The 15,661-nt window shown below is 43.0% G+C and overlaps 1 protein-coding gene across 1 annotated transcript in view; it reads right to left on the bottom strand.

Moving 5' to 3' along the window:
* roraa (RAR-related orphan receptor A, paralog a) overlaps positions 1–15,661 on the bottom strand; it is a 305,914-nt gene that overhangs the window by 109,034 nt on the left and 181,219 nt on the right. The window contains exon 2 of the mRNA XM_017708331.2: positions 567–596. Within this exon, the coding sequence (XP_017563820.1) occupies positions 567–596 (30 nt within the window). The remainder of the gene's footprint in view (positions 1–566; positions 597–15,661) is intronic.

The raw sequence follows: 15,661 nt of genomic DNA on the forward strand, positions 1-15,661 counted from the left end.
ACTGTCCAGGTCATCCTTCAACAACTATTTGGTTGGAGAAAATTGGAGGGAAAAAAAAAAAATCCATGAGATTTGCTGATTTTTCAAAGGTCACATGAACACCATGTCGAGTCCTCCACACTCTCCCCTGCTCTGTGCAGATCTCTATCTCTTAGAGCAAGAGCATAAAAGGCAGCTCAGAGTTTTTAACCTCCCTCGCAAAGGTCAAATACAAACCACATCCTTGTTTTTCACTTGCAAGCAACACAGACAACAGAGCCCTGTCTGAAAGGACTGGAATAAAACAGTCATATGATCTGTTTGAAGAAGCGAAATCACTTCAACTGGCCATTACAGACTTGGTTCACGAGTTATAAGATTTAGTTAAAATGCAGCTGTGCTGGGTGATGCATGTAGCGCTTAAAATCATGTCTTATATGTTAAACTATTTATATGCTGAATTTTTATTTCCTTTAAAATTACAACTATAAAACGTCTTGGATTTCACAAAGGCCCAGTTGTGTGTGGCTTTAGGCTAATTGTGTAAAAATATATTCAATCATTTGGACAGAATATTCAGTACTCACAAGTGTGTGTCTTCTTTGTTACTGAAATACCTGGAAAGGAAAGAGAAAGATGGTTAAATACATGCCAGATTATAAAATACATAATCTTCATAATAATAAAGTAATAAAAATAATATATATTTATTGAAATTAAAATGCACATTTTTAATCAATTTCTTTTATCTGAAACATCCTAAGCTGTACAGACGACTAAAGTAGCAAAATTGCAGCGCACACAGCCCTGTGGAATGTAGCTGCTCTCAGTCCTGACATTGACCTGAGGCCAAAAGCTGCTGTTGACTGTGACAAAGTTGCCCAGTGATGCCACAGGCTGTGCCCAGGCAAGGTCAACCAGGTCAGCATGCAGTCGCAATACCAACCAGCCAATTGCCTCACTGTCATGGCTGACCTTTGTGTACAAAGAATGAAGAGTGGGGCATGGGTGGAATGCTAGGCAGACCGGTGAGTGTTTTTCTATGGCAGTAACTGAAGCCCACTGGCTAGGAGTGCAGCTCTGTCTGACCTTACACAGCACTGTACAGTACAGAACTACAGTCCAGTGTCAGCATAGCATGGATTTGTTCTCTTATTGACTGATGTATTTGATAATCCTGTATGGGCCTGAGAGCATGTGTGCATGTTTTTGTACATTTTCAGGATAAAAATGTTCTTACGTTGTAGGGAAATGAGAAAAACAGGTCTAAACTGCAAGATCAGGGCCAGCAAACGGTCCTGACATTACACAATGCTTGTTTTACAAATCTGCATGTTTAGGTTTAGCTGTAGACTTGGAAATTACAGCAGTTATCTCTGTGCCCAAGAAACTCAACTGCATAGGCCAGTTTTTCATTTAGGAGCAGCTTTACAATTCAAGTATATTATATTTAAGGAAGCAGTTTTTGTATTGTTTCTACTGACTAGTTTTTACATTTCCAAATAGATTTTGCCATCCTAATTTCAATCAAGCATAACTGATGATGTCTTGTTCAAAAGCAGGGACAGTAAAAGTTTAATGTGCTTCCACTCTAAATCAATATTGAATAGTCCCTTGTAGTTTCTAGTTGGTGCAGATTTGTTTGGGTTTTAGAGTGTAACATAGAAGTAAAGTAATGAGTAGTGAGATTACTAGTTCCAGGAATTATTTAGTAAGGTGGTCCCATTACAGCAATTACTTACATTCCCAACACTGTTTATGCATAACTATAATATCTAACTCAATGTCCTGCTACTGTGTAAATACAAGTACATGTGCGCTGTGATGTTTTGCTCATTTGATGATTATCTCTGTGTAAGTCTGATTGTGTGTGTGTGTGTGTGTGTGTGTGTGTGTCTCCCAGTGTGGCAATGGACATCAGGGAGAGGGTCCCATGTGGGCCTGGCACACTCATGCTCCACGGGGCGAGAGTGCACTAATAGATCCCACTTGTCATGCGGAAAGCAATGTCTAATTTCTGTAAGGCTTGCGTTTGAAACCCAGGGGACAATGAGTTGATGTGATACACAGAAAAATAGAAAAGAGAGAAGGTCTGGCCAGAGATAATGATGTCAACAACACATTCGGGGGTTGGGGGATAGACGTCAAAGAGCAGCGAACAGGGAAACAAATGAGTACAAACACACACACAAGAGGATATAACAACAGAGCTGCTATCCAGAGCCCAGAGTCACAGCACTACCTTCCAGCCCTACAAGCTCAGAGCCAGGAGTGCATCCAACTGCAGCATTACGCAAGAAAGCAAAGAGGCAGTAATCCTCCTGTAACTCCTGTCTGCAATCAAATCACACAGCAGTCAGCATTGGCTTTAGCTCCCATTAGCCAACCATGACGTCAAGCAGGGGCTAATAGTGACATGAATGGGACGCTGGGCATGGTGTGTGTCGAGCACCACTAACCTAATTCTACAAGTCAGTGTGCCTTAAACCATCGAGGGAAGATTTCTGGTGTAATGGGGTGGAATTATAACATCAAGAGTCCAAGGGAATTAGTCATTTTATCCAAGCCCTCTTACATTGGCTATATTCTGTATTTTGGCAGAGCTGTGATCCTCATAAACACTGTTACAGACACATGCAAAGGTCTACTGGCATAAACTGTTTATATATATATATATATATATATATATTGTGACAGATTTTCAGGATCATTTTAGATTTTAGGGCTGCACAATTTAGCCAAAACATCATATGATTACATTGCTACATTTAAAGATTGTGATACGCCCTGCAATACAGGGTGAGTCAAAAGTCAGGAAACACAAAAGTATGTTAGCATCATCTCATCATTACCATTTCTTCATTATTGATTGGCTATGACGTATGTCATGTGTTATGATAACCATCTTATAAACATTTGGATGTTTCCTCATGATAGACTCACCCTGTATATTAAAGGGGAACTCCACTGATTTTTCAAAATGTTCTACATAATTCCTTTGTTGAGATTGAGTCATTAAAATTAGTTTGATGTGAAATGGTTCAAACCTGCTAACAAGATATTTTTAAATGAATGAGGGCTCACAATGTCTACAATGCATGTAAAGACATTTCATTTGCTTTCAAAACTGGTCAGTAAGCCTTCACGTGTATAGAACAAAGTTTTCTTTATGGACTATTAGTCTTACAACACCCACCACCATAAATTAGTTTTAAAACTATGTTTAAGGCCAGGATGTTATCATAAAACCATTCTAAAACAATGGCTCAGGCACCAGTGAATTCAAAACCACTCCATGCAACAGCTTTTGTAAGACAACTGTAAGATGCATTAAACTCTTCAGACATTTGGTTCCTATCATCACCACTGTAGAGAATTCTGACTTGGAAGATTCTCTAAAATTAGGCATTTTTCCTTAAAACACTTTGATTGACTTTGTTTGAATCTCAGTGACTGAATTATGCAAAAAAATTTTAAAATCTGTGGAATATGCATTTAACAACACACCAAGGAAGCTTTCATGTGACATGACTGATGATCAGCCAACATTATTCAGACCCAAATGATACATTTCCTGGATCATGTGAATGCCTTGATTATTTAAACAGACACTTATCTGGAACATTTGAATTGCTCACAACACACATAAAAAAAGGCTTATGTACTACATCCTCCTGGTATGTTAGCATATTTTTAATATTCCTTCCATAAGCACATAAAGATCATTTAACAAAAATGTTTTACTTATTTATATATATAAATAAGTAAATAAGGGGGGGGGGCAGCGAGAGAGTATAAAGCAAGACACGTGCTAGTTAAAACGTGCTTGTAAAAGTGCACCTGTGAGAGCCGACCACAGAGATGAATCGATATAGAAGTGATTAGGGCTGATACACTATCAGTGTGTGACTAATGCACAAACGCATTCCTGCGCACACCAAATGAAACAAAAACACATTTGTGGCTGGTTATCAAAATACCTCTCCAACTTCGTGCATGGTAAAGTACTGAGGCTGTGGAACCAGTCTGAGTCTTGTCTGTGCTCACTCTATCACTCATCCCTGGCCTGTCCTCCCACTTGCTCGCCACGTGCCTGCACCCCAGCCGCCCCATCCTTTTTCCCCCTGCCCATATCAGCGATCTGTCTGTCTCTGATCCTTCCCAAAGCACAACAGCCATTCTGTCAATGTCACTTAGAGATATGAAAACCAATCTTAACACAAGAAAAGTATACTTGCTCGGAAATCATTACTGTCAGAAAGAGGACGAGGGGCTTGCTCAGGAAAAATGGCCTGTTGCTGTGAGGGAGAGGGAAAGGGAGAGAGAGAGAGAGAGAGAGAAAGAGAGAGAGAGAGAGAGAGGGAGGGGTGGGGTCCGAGCCCACTTCCTCCTCTGTGTGTCATTCAGAAGTGTCTGATTGGAGGGGGTGAGGGGAAGGGGGCAGGGAACCAATGGCAGAGCGGAGTGTGGAGGTTGGAGCTGGAGGTGGTTGGGTCTGGGCCCTGACACTGCTGATGCCTGCCAGGTTATGTCTGCTCCACTGGAGGAGAGGGTGAATGGGTCAGTTTGGAGGTGAACTCATCCTTGACAGATGGGAGGGCTCACCCACACTGCTTCAGAGGAGGGCACTTTCTTTTTTTTTTTTTTTTTTGGTATTGCAATAGCATTGCTGTACTTTCTGGTGATGAAAAATGACAAGACCAGCTGTTTAAAAGTCATCTTCCTTCCTGTATTCCTTTCTTTTCACTCAACAGTATTACATTGAAAATAACAAGAAAAACAGGTAAAAGTGTCTGCACTGCTATTCAGTTTAACAGACGTATTTTCTTTTTCATCTCTATCTTTGTTCATTGTTCCCTTAATTTCTTTTTTCTTTTCTCTAATCTTTGCATGCTTTCTTGCTAACAAGAAGTACAACAATGAAAAAACACTGCTTTCCTTCCTTCTTTCTTCCTTCCGTTTTTCTTTCTTTCCTTTCTTCCTTCCTTCTTGCCTCTATCCTAACTACTACCCTTTCTTATCTGCTTCTCGGTATCGTTTCTGCTTTCTTTCTTTTTTTTTCTTACTTAAAAGAACTGACTGTAATAAAAGAGATGCCTGGTGAAAATAACAGTGTGAAAGGTAAATCTACCTGAATCGCTGGTCTCAGATGTTATGAGACATTAATACTGGCACAAAAATGTGCTTGTTACGGTTCATCGTGAGCCTCATGAAAGTCAGCTCAAGGGTAAAGAGTTATTCATGATCATTTCTGCTCTTTGCATCAGCCATTGCAAAAGATGTATGAAACACACCCAGGTGTCGTACAATACGACATGTTTAATCTCTGATCTTTTACCTCGAGCATTGTAACACAAGATATGCAGAAATACCTCATTTTTTATGCTTTAAAGTCCTCTTTTTCCATCAGTGATCTATGTATTTTTTGTCTGAACTGTGAATACCTCCATTTGCAATTAGTGAATAATCTGTCTCTGCAATCTTGCTGCAAAACAAACGGCACAACCTTTGAACGGGTCTGTACACTGAAAACTTCAGAGAAAAATATTCAGTGTTCTCTACAGGTTTTTGCAAAAGTGTATTCTTTATGCTGAGCATGTCACTAACTGTTGGAAGTTCGCATTTCACATTTGTAACTGCATGGAGCTAACCCCCCTCACTCAGCAATCCTGAGTCACAGACAGACAGCAAGGAGAGAAGGAGCGGTGAGCCTTTTCCACCTGCTCTAGGATCACTTCATGTACCCAAATTCAATACCTCAAGCCCATAAACAGCAGGCTTAGCTATACAGCTATTAATCCTTCATTCATCGTATTCAGTTACTACAAAAAAGTAACTACTATACAACTAATATGTAATCCTGAAGAATTTCAGTGTAGGTCCATATACACCTAAATTCCTATTTGCCCCATCTCTAGCATAAAGTCTGTTACCTCAGACAATATTCTGATGTATTTCCCTGTACATTGAAAAAGAACAGAAACCTGTTCACTCAAAGCACACCTTTAATAGAAGCCAGTGAGCAAGAAGCCTCAGTAGTTGCTGAACCATCTACCCATCAACCTCTATTACAAATTTGTTTCAGGTCAGTAGGTTTTCTGTTCTATGTATACTTACACAAAAAATTGCATGATAATCAACTTTAAGTTGAAACATGCTGGAGTACAGGGCCATATTAGTTGACATGCAGTTGAAATGTAGTTAGTGTGTTTGTTGATATGACTGAATGAACTGTGCAAAACTGTGAGTAACTGCTGTTCCACAGACTGTTGGAGAGTGTTGCGAGTGCATATTATGTTGCAGTGCAGGCTGGAAATTGTAGTCCAGCGCATTGTGAAACAGGCTACTATTAACAGAAAATCAAAATCATTTTACGGGCCATACACAATTGTGTTGTGGGCCTGATCTGGCCTGTGGGCCATGTGTTTGACATATGGACTCTAAGGGGTCAGACTGCAGTAGAAACGTTGCATAACGCTGACCACTGTGCCCTACCCAAACCATAATAATGCAGCAACTGAATTGTTTTGGAGTCAGCTTCTCTTGAGCAGGGGAGTGGAGTGGCACCTTCAGTTGAGGAGCCTGTCTCGCAGCACTGCGGTCTGCCAGGCAGGCTGTACGTCATAATTCCAGCTTCTTTAGCGCCTGACAGCAGATGATGATCATGGATGGTTATTGTCAGGCCGCCTCCCCTCGCAGGGGAACGGCCACGCTGCTGTGGAGTTCAGCGCGCCGTGACATTCAAAGTTACAGTCTCCTTCATGTAATGGAGCTGTCCCCTCACTGAGCTAATGGGAGCGATCCATTTAACCTGTGGCAGAAACACACAGACGAGGAAGTGCCTAATGCGTGGCCCATCCCGCGGGGGGAGGGGGGGAGGGGTTGGAAGGACGCATGCCTCTTTCTCTCTTGCTCTCTCTCTCCCTCCTGGCTGCTGCCGATCTGACCACTTGATTCATTGACTGCTGCTCCTCACTTATCCTCATTCACTGCTTAGTCTGGGGAGGCAAAGGGGGGATGTAGGTTCTCTCGGCCATGCAAGGACACAGCCAGTTCAGAACCAACAAGAAAGTAACAGCTGAGCAGGAGTGGATAAAGCCCACCCTAATAATAAAGCCCACCTTAACAATTATAATAGTAATAATAATAATAATAATTGGCGTCATTAACTGTAGCCTGTAGATCAGCAATAAGCAATACTAAGGCTGCAGAAGTGTTGACAGATTTACACAGCAAAAACTACTAAACCATTGCGAGAACAAAGCTCAAAAGTTTCAGACCACAAACACAAGCATGTTTATTTTCTCTAGTTTCAGCTGGCTTCTCCACATTACCTGCTGTGCTGAAACGGGTTACTAGAGAAAAGCGCCGCAGGTATCGATTAAGTAAACCAGGGTTATGAGAATCCTCTCAGTCAATATTTATGGGTCCTTTTTTCTGTGCAGACAGAAAACGAGTTCAAATTGGCTTTTTTTGTTTCTTTTTTTGACAGTGGCTCTTGCTTGCCTGCCGCCACAACTCCCACAATACTGCTGGCAATCAATGGCTAGGGAACATGACTAGACAATCAAACACTAATACAATATCTCAAGCTTACAAGCCTACAACCAACAATTTTTCAATCTGATATTGAGAACAAGACATCTCCATTGTGACCTCATAGCACATGGCTTTTACTTATAGGGCATTCAAGCAGACACACGCTAAACTCAGGTTAAAGTTGATGTGTCATTAGCCAGTACATTCTCGGAAACCATGTAGAGACGTTAGTCCACCAGTTCATCTCACTGAATATCTTCACTGTCCAAAAAAACCATGAAAACATGTTTTTCTTTTTTTCTGGAACACTATACATATTGTTCATATGATAAAAGGTACCACTTGCTGATGATCACTCAAATGCAAACAATGTGTAATTAAGATTTGGTTACAAATGAGGAAAAGATTATCAATACAAATGCATCATGAACTGAGGTGGCCTTTAAGGACACATGGATGACCAGTTCATTTCTCTGAGCAAGACTGTCAGTCATGAGTTTTTGTCTGACACATTCCACATTCTTGACATACATCAGTGATCCAACACTTAGATCCTTAGGTGAACATGGTGTGAACATGCACACCCAAAAATAGGCAATAATCAATAAAACATGAGCTATGGAGGCCACTTCTGTATAAGTACACTTTGATCATTTGTGTATTTCAAGGTCACAAATAACAACATGCAGTTTTACTTTACCTACAGTTTGAAATAGCCTTTTATGAATCATTTATCACAGGTTCTAAATCATAAAAGGCATTTTGGTTTCTTAGGCACAGCAGTGCTTTACAGGTCAGAAACAATGCATTTTTTCTTCACAGATGCTAGAAGCCCATGGGCACTTTCCATGCTCTGAGTCAAAGAAAATGTAGCTTGTTGTAAAGATATAAATACACTATATATTACACATAATCCTCTGCAAGTTAGACAATCAAATAACAAGCATATTTGGGTACAAACAACACAAATAACTGGGTCATGAGTAGAATAAAAACAAACAGACTCAAACACAGAAGACTTCCTTTGGAAGGAACTCCAATGGGAACACACAGAGGAATGCTCAACTTAGACTGCATGCCACTTCTCTTCATTTTTGTTTACATTTATTCAGTATACATGTAATAAGTGCAATAAATGAAATTATTTCTGAAAGCAAACTTCATCAATACCTTCTATTTTTAGCGCTAATCCATATCAGTCTAATAAAAAGGTTACATTTACATGGACTTGTGTGCATAATGTATGGGTGATTATAGGTTGCTGGTGAGTGATGAACATGGTGCAGTGGAGTTACCCTCATCATTAGTGTTTTATGGACTATGTGAGGCTCTGAGGTCAGGATGATTAGAGAGTGAGGATCCCGGTGTAATCTGGTGGTGTATAAAAACCCACCAGACTGCACTCCCTTTCAGAGAGCACCTCAACCTCATGTTACTCACACTTCAGACCAGTTCAATCAATCACGCATCGCTTTGAAAAATGAAACCATTAGAACCTGAGGAACATAGCAAGCACACCAAGTACAGAGAGGAATAGTGATAGTATTTACCATAAGCGAGAAAACAAAGACGTATATTCTCAGAATTATTGCAAATTTAAGCTTTTATGTTTGCCACGAAAAGGATGGAAAATGAAAGATGGAAGCTATCAATTGTATAATCAGAAAATCAGAGCAAAGGACAAATCTTTTCCCAAGTTTTGTTCTGTCAAAGTCATTCCAACATTCTACACTGACACACTTAGCCTTATTATACTTTCATAAACTTCCAAATGCAAAAATGCAATGATTAAAAAAGCACAATGATTCTCATCATCTGCCCCCACTAATATTCTAAAACACTTAAGTAACTCCATGGAGAGGCCCCTCTCTCTGGGGAGGTTAAAGAGAAAAATGACTTCTTCATCTCCAGGCGCTGTTATTTCTGGTCATTTCTAATTGGTTTTAACTAAAAGCAACCCAACTCTGCTGGATCCACAGGTTCCCTCCAACCACACAGCCACAGAGTTCGCTGCAAATAGCAGATTTGCATCCAAATTAGTTTTAGAGGACATGGAAATTACACTGTCTTAGTGTCAAGACAGACCAAAAAAAGGAGAACATGACGAAATCCATGCAGGGATTGTTGGCACAAGTGGTATGAAAAGATGAGGGGAGGGACAGTGTGTGATGGAGAGTGACCAGGATATCGGCACAGGTCAGCATTTGTTGAGACTATGTTCCTAAAGGTTGAAGCAAACGCAGAAATCCACCACCATGCAGCATCTTCCCCAGTGCCACGCTGCTTTATTGGGCCTGGGAGGCTCCAGGTGAGTCCCCAATGCTGCCTGGCAGCTCCTGAATAATAAATGGCAGCCACGGGGATTGACGTGGGCCCAGGAAGGGCACACAAACAGCAGGCATGGCTGCCAGGCAGATTGGAGACTCTGATGGAATTTTAATTGTACCGCAGGGAGCGCAGCCCGATAAGCGCTATTGTTATGGCTAAGATGCTGCACAACACAAACCCATTCAGCCGAGCGCTTAAACAAACGATGATTACAGAGAAACGGTCCCTCAACGCACTGGCAAGCGCACTCTCCCCGACTCAGGAGTCGTTAGAGGCAGCCATGTGAGAGAACAGGGTCGCCAGCTGATAGTAGAGAAATATGGATAATTCATATTTATTACTGCGCAAGGTTACGATGAAATTGTTGTGGAACATCTGCAAATACTGTATATAAGCAGTCACAGATTTACACAGTTGACTGAAGGCCAAAGCCTTCTATGTCACATACAAAAAAGATGCACTCAACCCAAGTGTACAAAACAAAACATACAATGTACTGTATATTTAATGCTTATATGGGTAATGCATATAGTATAGATGCATCGGAAAATCAAGTATTCTGTCCAATATACTGAAGTTTAATGGCTACAGAATTTGTCATGTCTTCTTGAAACAAGGTGTAAACTAGCGGTAATGACTTCTTATATTCTTGCTTTTGGGAGATTTTCTCTAAAATTGGAGACACAGAGGCTAGACGGAGGAATGGACATCAAACACATGCTGAAAGAAAATTTACCCACAAAACAATGGTATTTTAAGAGAACTACACTATTTTAATTCTCAAGAATAGTGTGCAAGAAGTCCCACTGCAAAGCGCGCTTTGATGTAGCTGTAATATGTGCTCACTATGCACTTTATTCTTCCCCAAAGTCTACTGTTTGAGCTACGTTGCAGCCACATCAAAGCACATTTTGCGTTGTGCCTGCTATTTGACTATCAACTTTAGTTTCATAGTTGATAGTATGCTTGTCAGCTGATCATTCATTCTTCTTCTTCTTCAAAAAAAAAGACATGTCCTAAATGACTCTTGTCATGGGTCTACAGTTCTAGGAAAATATCTTTAATTAGTATTAAATCTTTATATTATGTGGAGATTTTTAATGCCTTATAGAAATCTTCGTAATTGCACAACTCTTTTACAAACACGGTTCTGCAAAGGGCCCATACCTTACTTTTTTTTTGTACTGTATTTGTTTTTCCTTGACGTTCACTAATAATACGTGTGTTGTTTTGTGTACCAAAACTGTAGTAAATGATTTTTAAGTGATCATTTTCCAACCTCTATTTATCCCCTAGAATTAAAGAGGCTGTTTTTATTACTGTGTCCTTAATGCTGATAATTGTAAATGACTCCCACTTTGAATGGCTGCCTCATTCAAAATGGAGGCTGGGGTAAAACACTCCTTATAAATTTAGCCAAATTGGGCGGCATTAGGCGTTCTGATCCTCGGTTGCTGAAACTGGCTTTTGGAACTTGGAACGTTACCTCACTGGCAGGGAAGGAGCCTGAGTTGGTGCGTGAGGTTGAGAGATACCGGCTAGATATAGTCGGGCTCACCTCAACACACAGCTTGGGCTCTGGGTCCAATCTCCTTGAGAGGGGCTGGACTTTATTCTTTTCTGGAGTTGCCCATGGTGAGAGGCGACGGGCAGGTGTGGGCTTTTTAATAGCCCCTCGACTCGGTGCCTGTATGTTGGGGTTTTCTCCGGTGGACGAGAGGGTAGCTTCCCTACGCCTTCGGGTTGGGGAACGGGTCCTGACTGCTGTCTGTGCTTATGCACCGAACAGCAGTTCAGAGTACCCAGCCTTCTTAGAGTCCTTGGAAAGGGTGCTTGAAAGTGCTTCCCTTGAAGGCTCTATTGTCCTACTGGGGGACTTTAACGCTCACGTGGGCAATGACAGTGAGACCTGGAGGGGTGTGATTGGGAGGAATGGCCTCTCTGATCTGAACCCGAGTGGTGTTCAGTTTTTGGACTTCTGTGTAAACCACAGTTTGTCCATCACGAACACCATGTTTGAACACAAGGATGTCCATAAGTGCACATGGCACCAGGACACCCTAGGCCGCAGTTCATTGATTGACTTTGTAGTCGTGTCATCGGACTTGCGGTCATGTGTTTTGGACACTCGGGTAAAGAGAGGAGCTGAGCTGTCAACTGATCACCACCTGGTGGTGAGTTGGTTCAGGTGGTGGGGGAAGATGCCGGTCAGACCAGGCAAGCCCAAACGTATAGTGAGGGTTTGCTGGGAACGTCTGGCAGAAGAACCTGTCAGATTGATCTTCAACTCACACCTCCGTCAGAACTTTGACCAGATATCGGGGGAGGTGGGGGACATAGACTCAGAATGGGCCATGTTCCGTTCCTCCATTGTTGAAGCGGCTGACTGTAGCTGTGGCCGTAAGGTAGTTGGTGCCTGTCGGGGCGGTAATCCTCGAACCCGGTGGTGGACACCCCAGGTGAGAGATGCCGTCAAGCTGAAGAAGGAGTCCTACCGGGTATGGTTGGCCTGTGGGACACCAGAGGCAGCTGGCAGGTATCGACAGGCAAAGCGATCTGCGGCTTCAGTCGTCGCCAAGGCAAAAACCCGTGTATGGGAGGAGTTTGGTGAGGCCTTGGAAAGTGACTTTAAGTCGGCTCCGAAAAGATTCTGGCAAACCGTCAGGCGACTCAGAAGGGGAAAGCAGTGTGCCACTAGCACTGTATATAGTGGAGATGGTGTGCTGCTGACTTCGACTGAAGACGTCATTGGGCGGTGGAAGGAATACTTTGAGGACCTTCTCAATCCCACCGACACGTTCTCCAGTGAGGAGGCAGAGTCTGGGGACATGGGAATAGGCTTGTCCATTACTGAGGCCGAAGTCGCTAAGGTGGTTAAGAAGCTCCTTGGTGGCAAGGCTCCAGGGGTGGATGAGATCCGCCCTGAGTTCCTCAAGGCTCTGGATGTTGTGGGGCTGTCTTGGCTGACACGCCTTTTCAACATTGCGTGGACATCGGGGGCGGTGCCACTGGATTGGCAGACTGGGGTGGTGGTGCCTCTTTTTAAAAAAGGGGACCGGAGGGTGTGTTCCAACTACAGGGGAATCACACTCCTCAGCCTCTCTGGCAAGGTCTATGCAGGGGTACTGGAGAAGAGAGTCCGGCTTATAGTTGAACTTCGGATCCAGGAGGAGCAGTGCGGGTTCCGTCCTGGTCGTGTAACACTGGACCAACTTTTCACCCTCTCCAGGATTCTGGAGGGTTCATGGGAGTTTGCCCAACCAGTCCACATGTGCTTTGTGGATCTGGAGAAGGCATTCGACTGTGTTCCCCGGAGTATTCTGTGGGAGGTGCTTCGGGAGTACGGGGTACATGGCTCTTTGCTACGAGCCATTCAGGCCCTGTACAAACAGAGCAGGAGTTTGGTTCGCATGGCCGGCAGTAAGTCAGACTTGTTCCCAGTGAGAGTTGGACTCCGTCAGGGCTGCCCTTTGTCACCGATTCTATTCATAATTTTTATGGATAGAATTTCTAGGCGCAGTCAGGGGATGGAGGGTGTCCGGTTTGGTGACCTCAGGGTCACATCGCTGCTGTTTGCAGATGATGTGGTCCTATTGGGGACATCAGGCCGCGAACTTCAGCTTTCGCTGGATCGGTTTGCAGCCGAGTGTGAAGCGGCTGGGATGAGAATCAGTACCTCCAAATCCAAGACCATGGTTCTCAGGCGGAAAAGGGTGGAGAGCCCTCTCTGGGTCGGGGATAGGCTCTTGCCTCAAGTGGAGGAGTTCAAGTATCTCGGGGTCTTGTTCACGAGTGATGGTACAAGGGAGCGGGAGATTGACAGGCGGATTGGTGCTGGGTCAGCAGTGATGCGGGCTCTTTACCGGTCTGTTGTGGTAAAGAAAGAGCTGAGCCATAAGGCAAGGCTCTCGATTTACCGGTCAATCTACGTTCCCACCCTCACCTATGGTCATGAGCTTTGGGTAATGACCGAAAGAATAAGATCGCGAATACAAGCGGCCGAAATGAGTTTCCTCCGCAGGGTGTCTGGGCTCTCCCTTAGAGATAGGGTGAGAAGTTCGGTCATCCGGGAGGGACTCGGAGTAGAGCCGCTGCTTCTTCACATCGAGAGGAGTCAGCTGAGGTGGTTCGGGCATCTGATTAGGATGCCTCCTGGACGCCTCCCTCGGGAGGTGTCACAGGCAAGTCCACCTGGGAGGAGACCCCGGGGAAGACCCAGGACACGCTGGCGTGACTATATCGCCCAGCTGGCCTGGGAGCGCCTCGGAATCCCCCTTGGAGAGCTAGTGGAAGTGGCTGGGGAAAGGGAGGTCTGGGCCTCACTGCTTAGGATGCTGCCCCCGCGACCCGAACCCCGGAGAAGCGGAAGCTAATGGATGGATGGATGGATGGATGGATGGATGGGCGGCATTAAACTGCTGTTGGCTAAACAGGCAGATATATTCAAATTTTTTTTTTTTTTTTTTTTTTTTTTTTTTTTTTTTTTGAGGGGGATGGGGTGTGGGGGGGGGCTGTTTCTGCAGCTTATCTTCCCTATATGGATGGTATGGACTGGAGAGTGAAAGGTATATTTCAATGTTTTGATGAACTCAAAGCTCTTTTAATTTTAACAGTGTGGAGAAAAATTGATAATTCATTTTCATTATTGCACACAGTTACTATGCATTAGCTGTGAAAAACTGCAAATACTGCACATATGCAGTCATGGGTTTACAGTTGGCAGAGTCAATGTGACTTTTTAGCTTTTTAGTCATACGATACAGTTACTGACCAGTGTGCTCTCTCTTGGACAGTGAAAGGCCAGGAGAAGCATGCAGTGGCCACTCTGTTCTCCTGCACTTGCGTGTGTTCCCATCCCACACTAATCTTCTCCTGATCCATGCTGAGCTCCGAATGAAATCTGAACTCACTCTGGCCTTAACACAAACAAAGCCTGAGACCACCCTCAACTAGACCTGAGCACTTCTCACTCATACACAAGCAGCTCATTATGAGTGGATATTAATTTAGTCACATTTCTGAAAACTAAAGCTCATGCAGCCTGCCATGATGGGTTTCACTGTATTTTATTTTCTATCTCTCATGTTTCAGTAATTACCATTTATGAAGTGCTTACATAACATTACAGGAATGTTTATTCTTTGTTAAGAAACTAAATTTGCCTCCGTGGGGCCAGAGAGAGCGAGTAACGGAGAGAAACTCCAATAAATGTAATGAATTTATTTATCTGTTTATTTTGTAAACTAAAGTTGTTCCCTTTGGCGAGAAGCACACTCTGCGCTGCCTGGTCCTACATTTGGAAGACATGGGATGTTTCAGTAGTTTCAGAGTCTGAAGAAAAGTGCATACACAGGAGTGGTTGTGTGTGTATGTGGGGGTTTTCAGCAGGTCAAACTAATGTAAACCACGATTCAACATTAATGTAAAACACTTGTTACTTTCACTCTCTCCAGGCTTCACACACCTGCCTACTGATGACACAGTGCCAGATGTACAGAGAAAAGAGACATACTGCATTTACAGGGGCATCACAAGTACTTACACTTTAACCCTTGGTGAACTGTAGACAAGATCTTAAGGTTGCTTCATAAAATGTTTAACTAAATGATATTTGTTTCACAAAAGATACTCATGGCACAGCATCAAGCTGATGGTAGTGTCTATGTTAGAGTCACATAGAATGGTGTCAGTGAGCTTGTGTTCACTGATTGGTTCATGAACTCAGAAAGACATTTCAGATGCAAATAAAAAAAAAACTGCTCAAATCAGAACAATCTGGAATGTAACAGACACATTTTGAAAGAATATTTTGCCA

This window comes from Pygocentrus nattereri, chromosome 11, assembly GCF_015220715.1.
Source record: "Pygocentrus nattereri isolate fPygNat1 chromosome 11, fPygNat1.pri, whole genome shotgun sequence".
Lineage (NCBI taxonomy): Eukaryota > Metazoa > Chordata > Actinopteri > Characiformes > Serrasalmidae > Pygocentrus > Pygocentrus nattereri.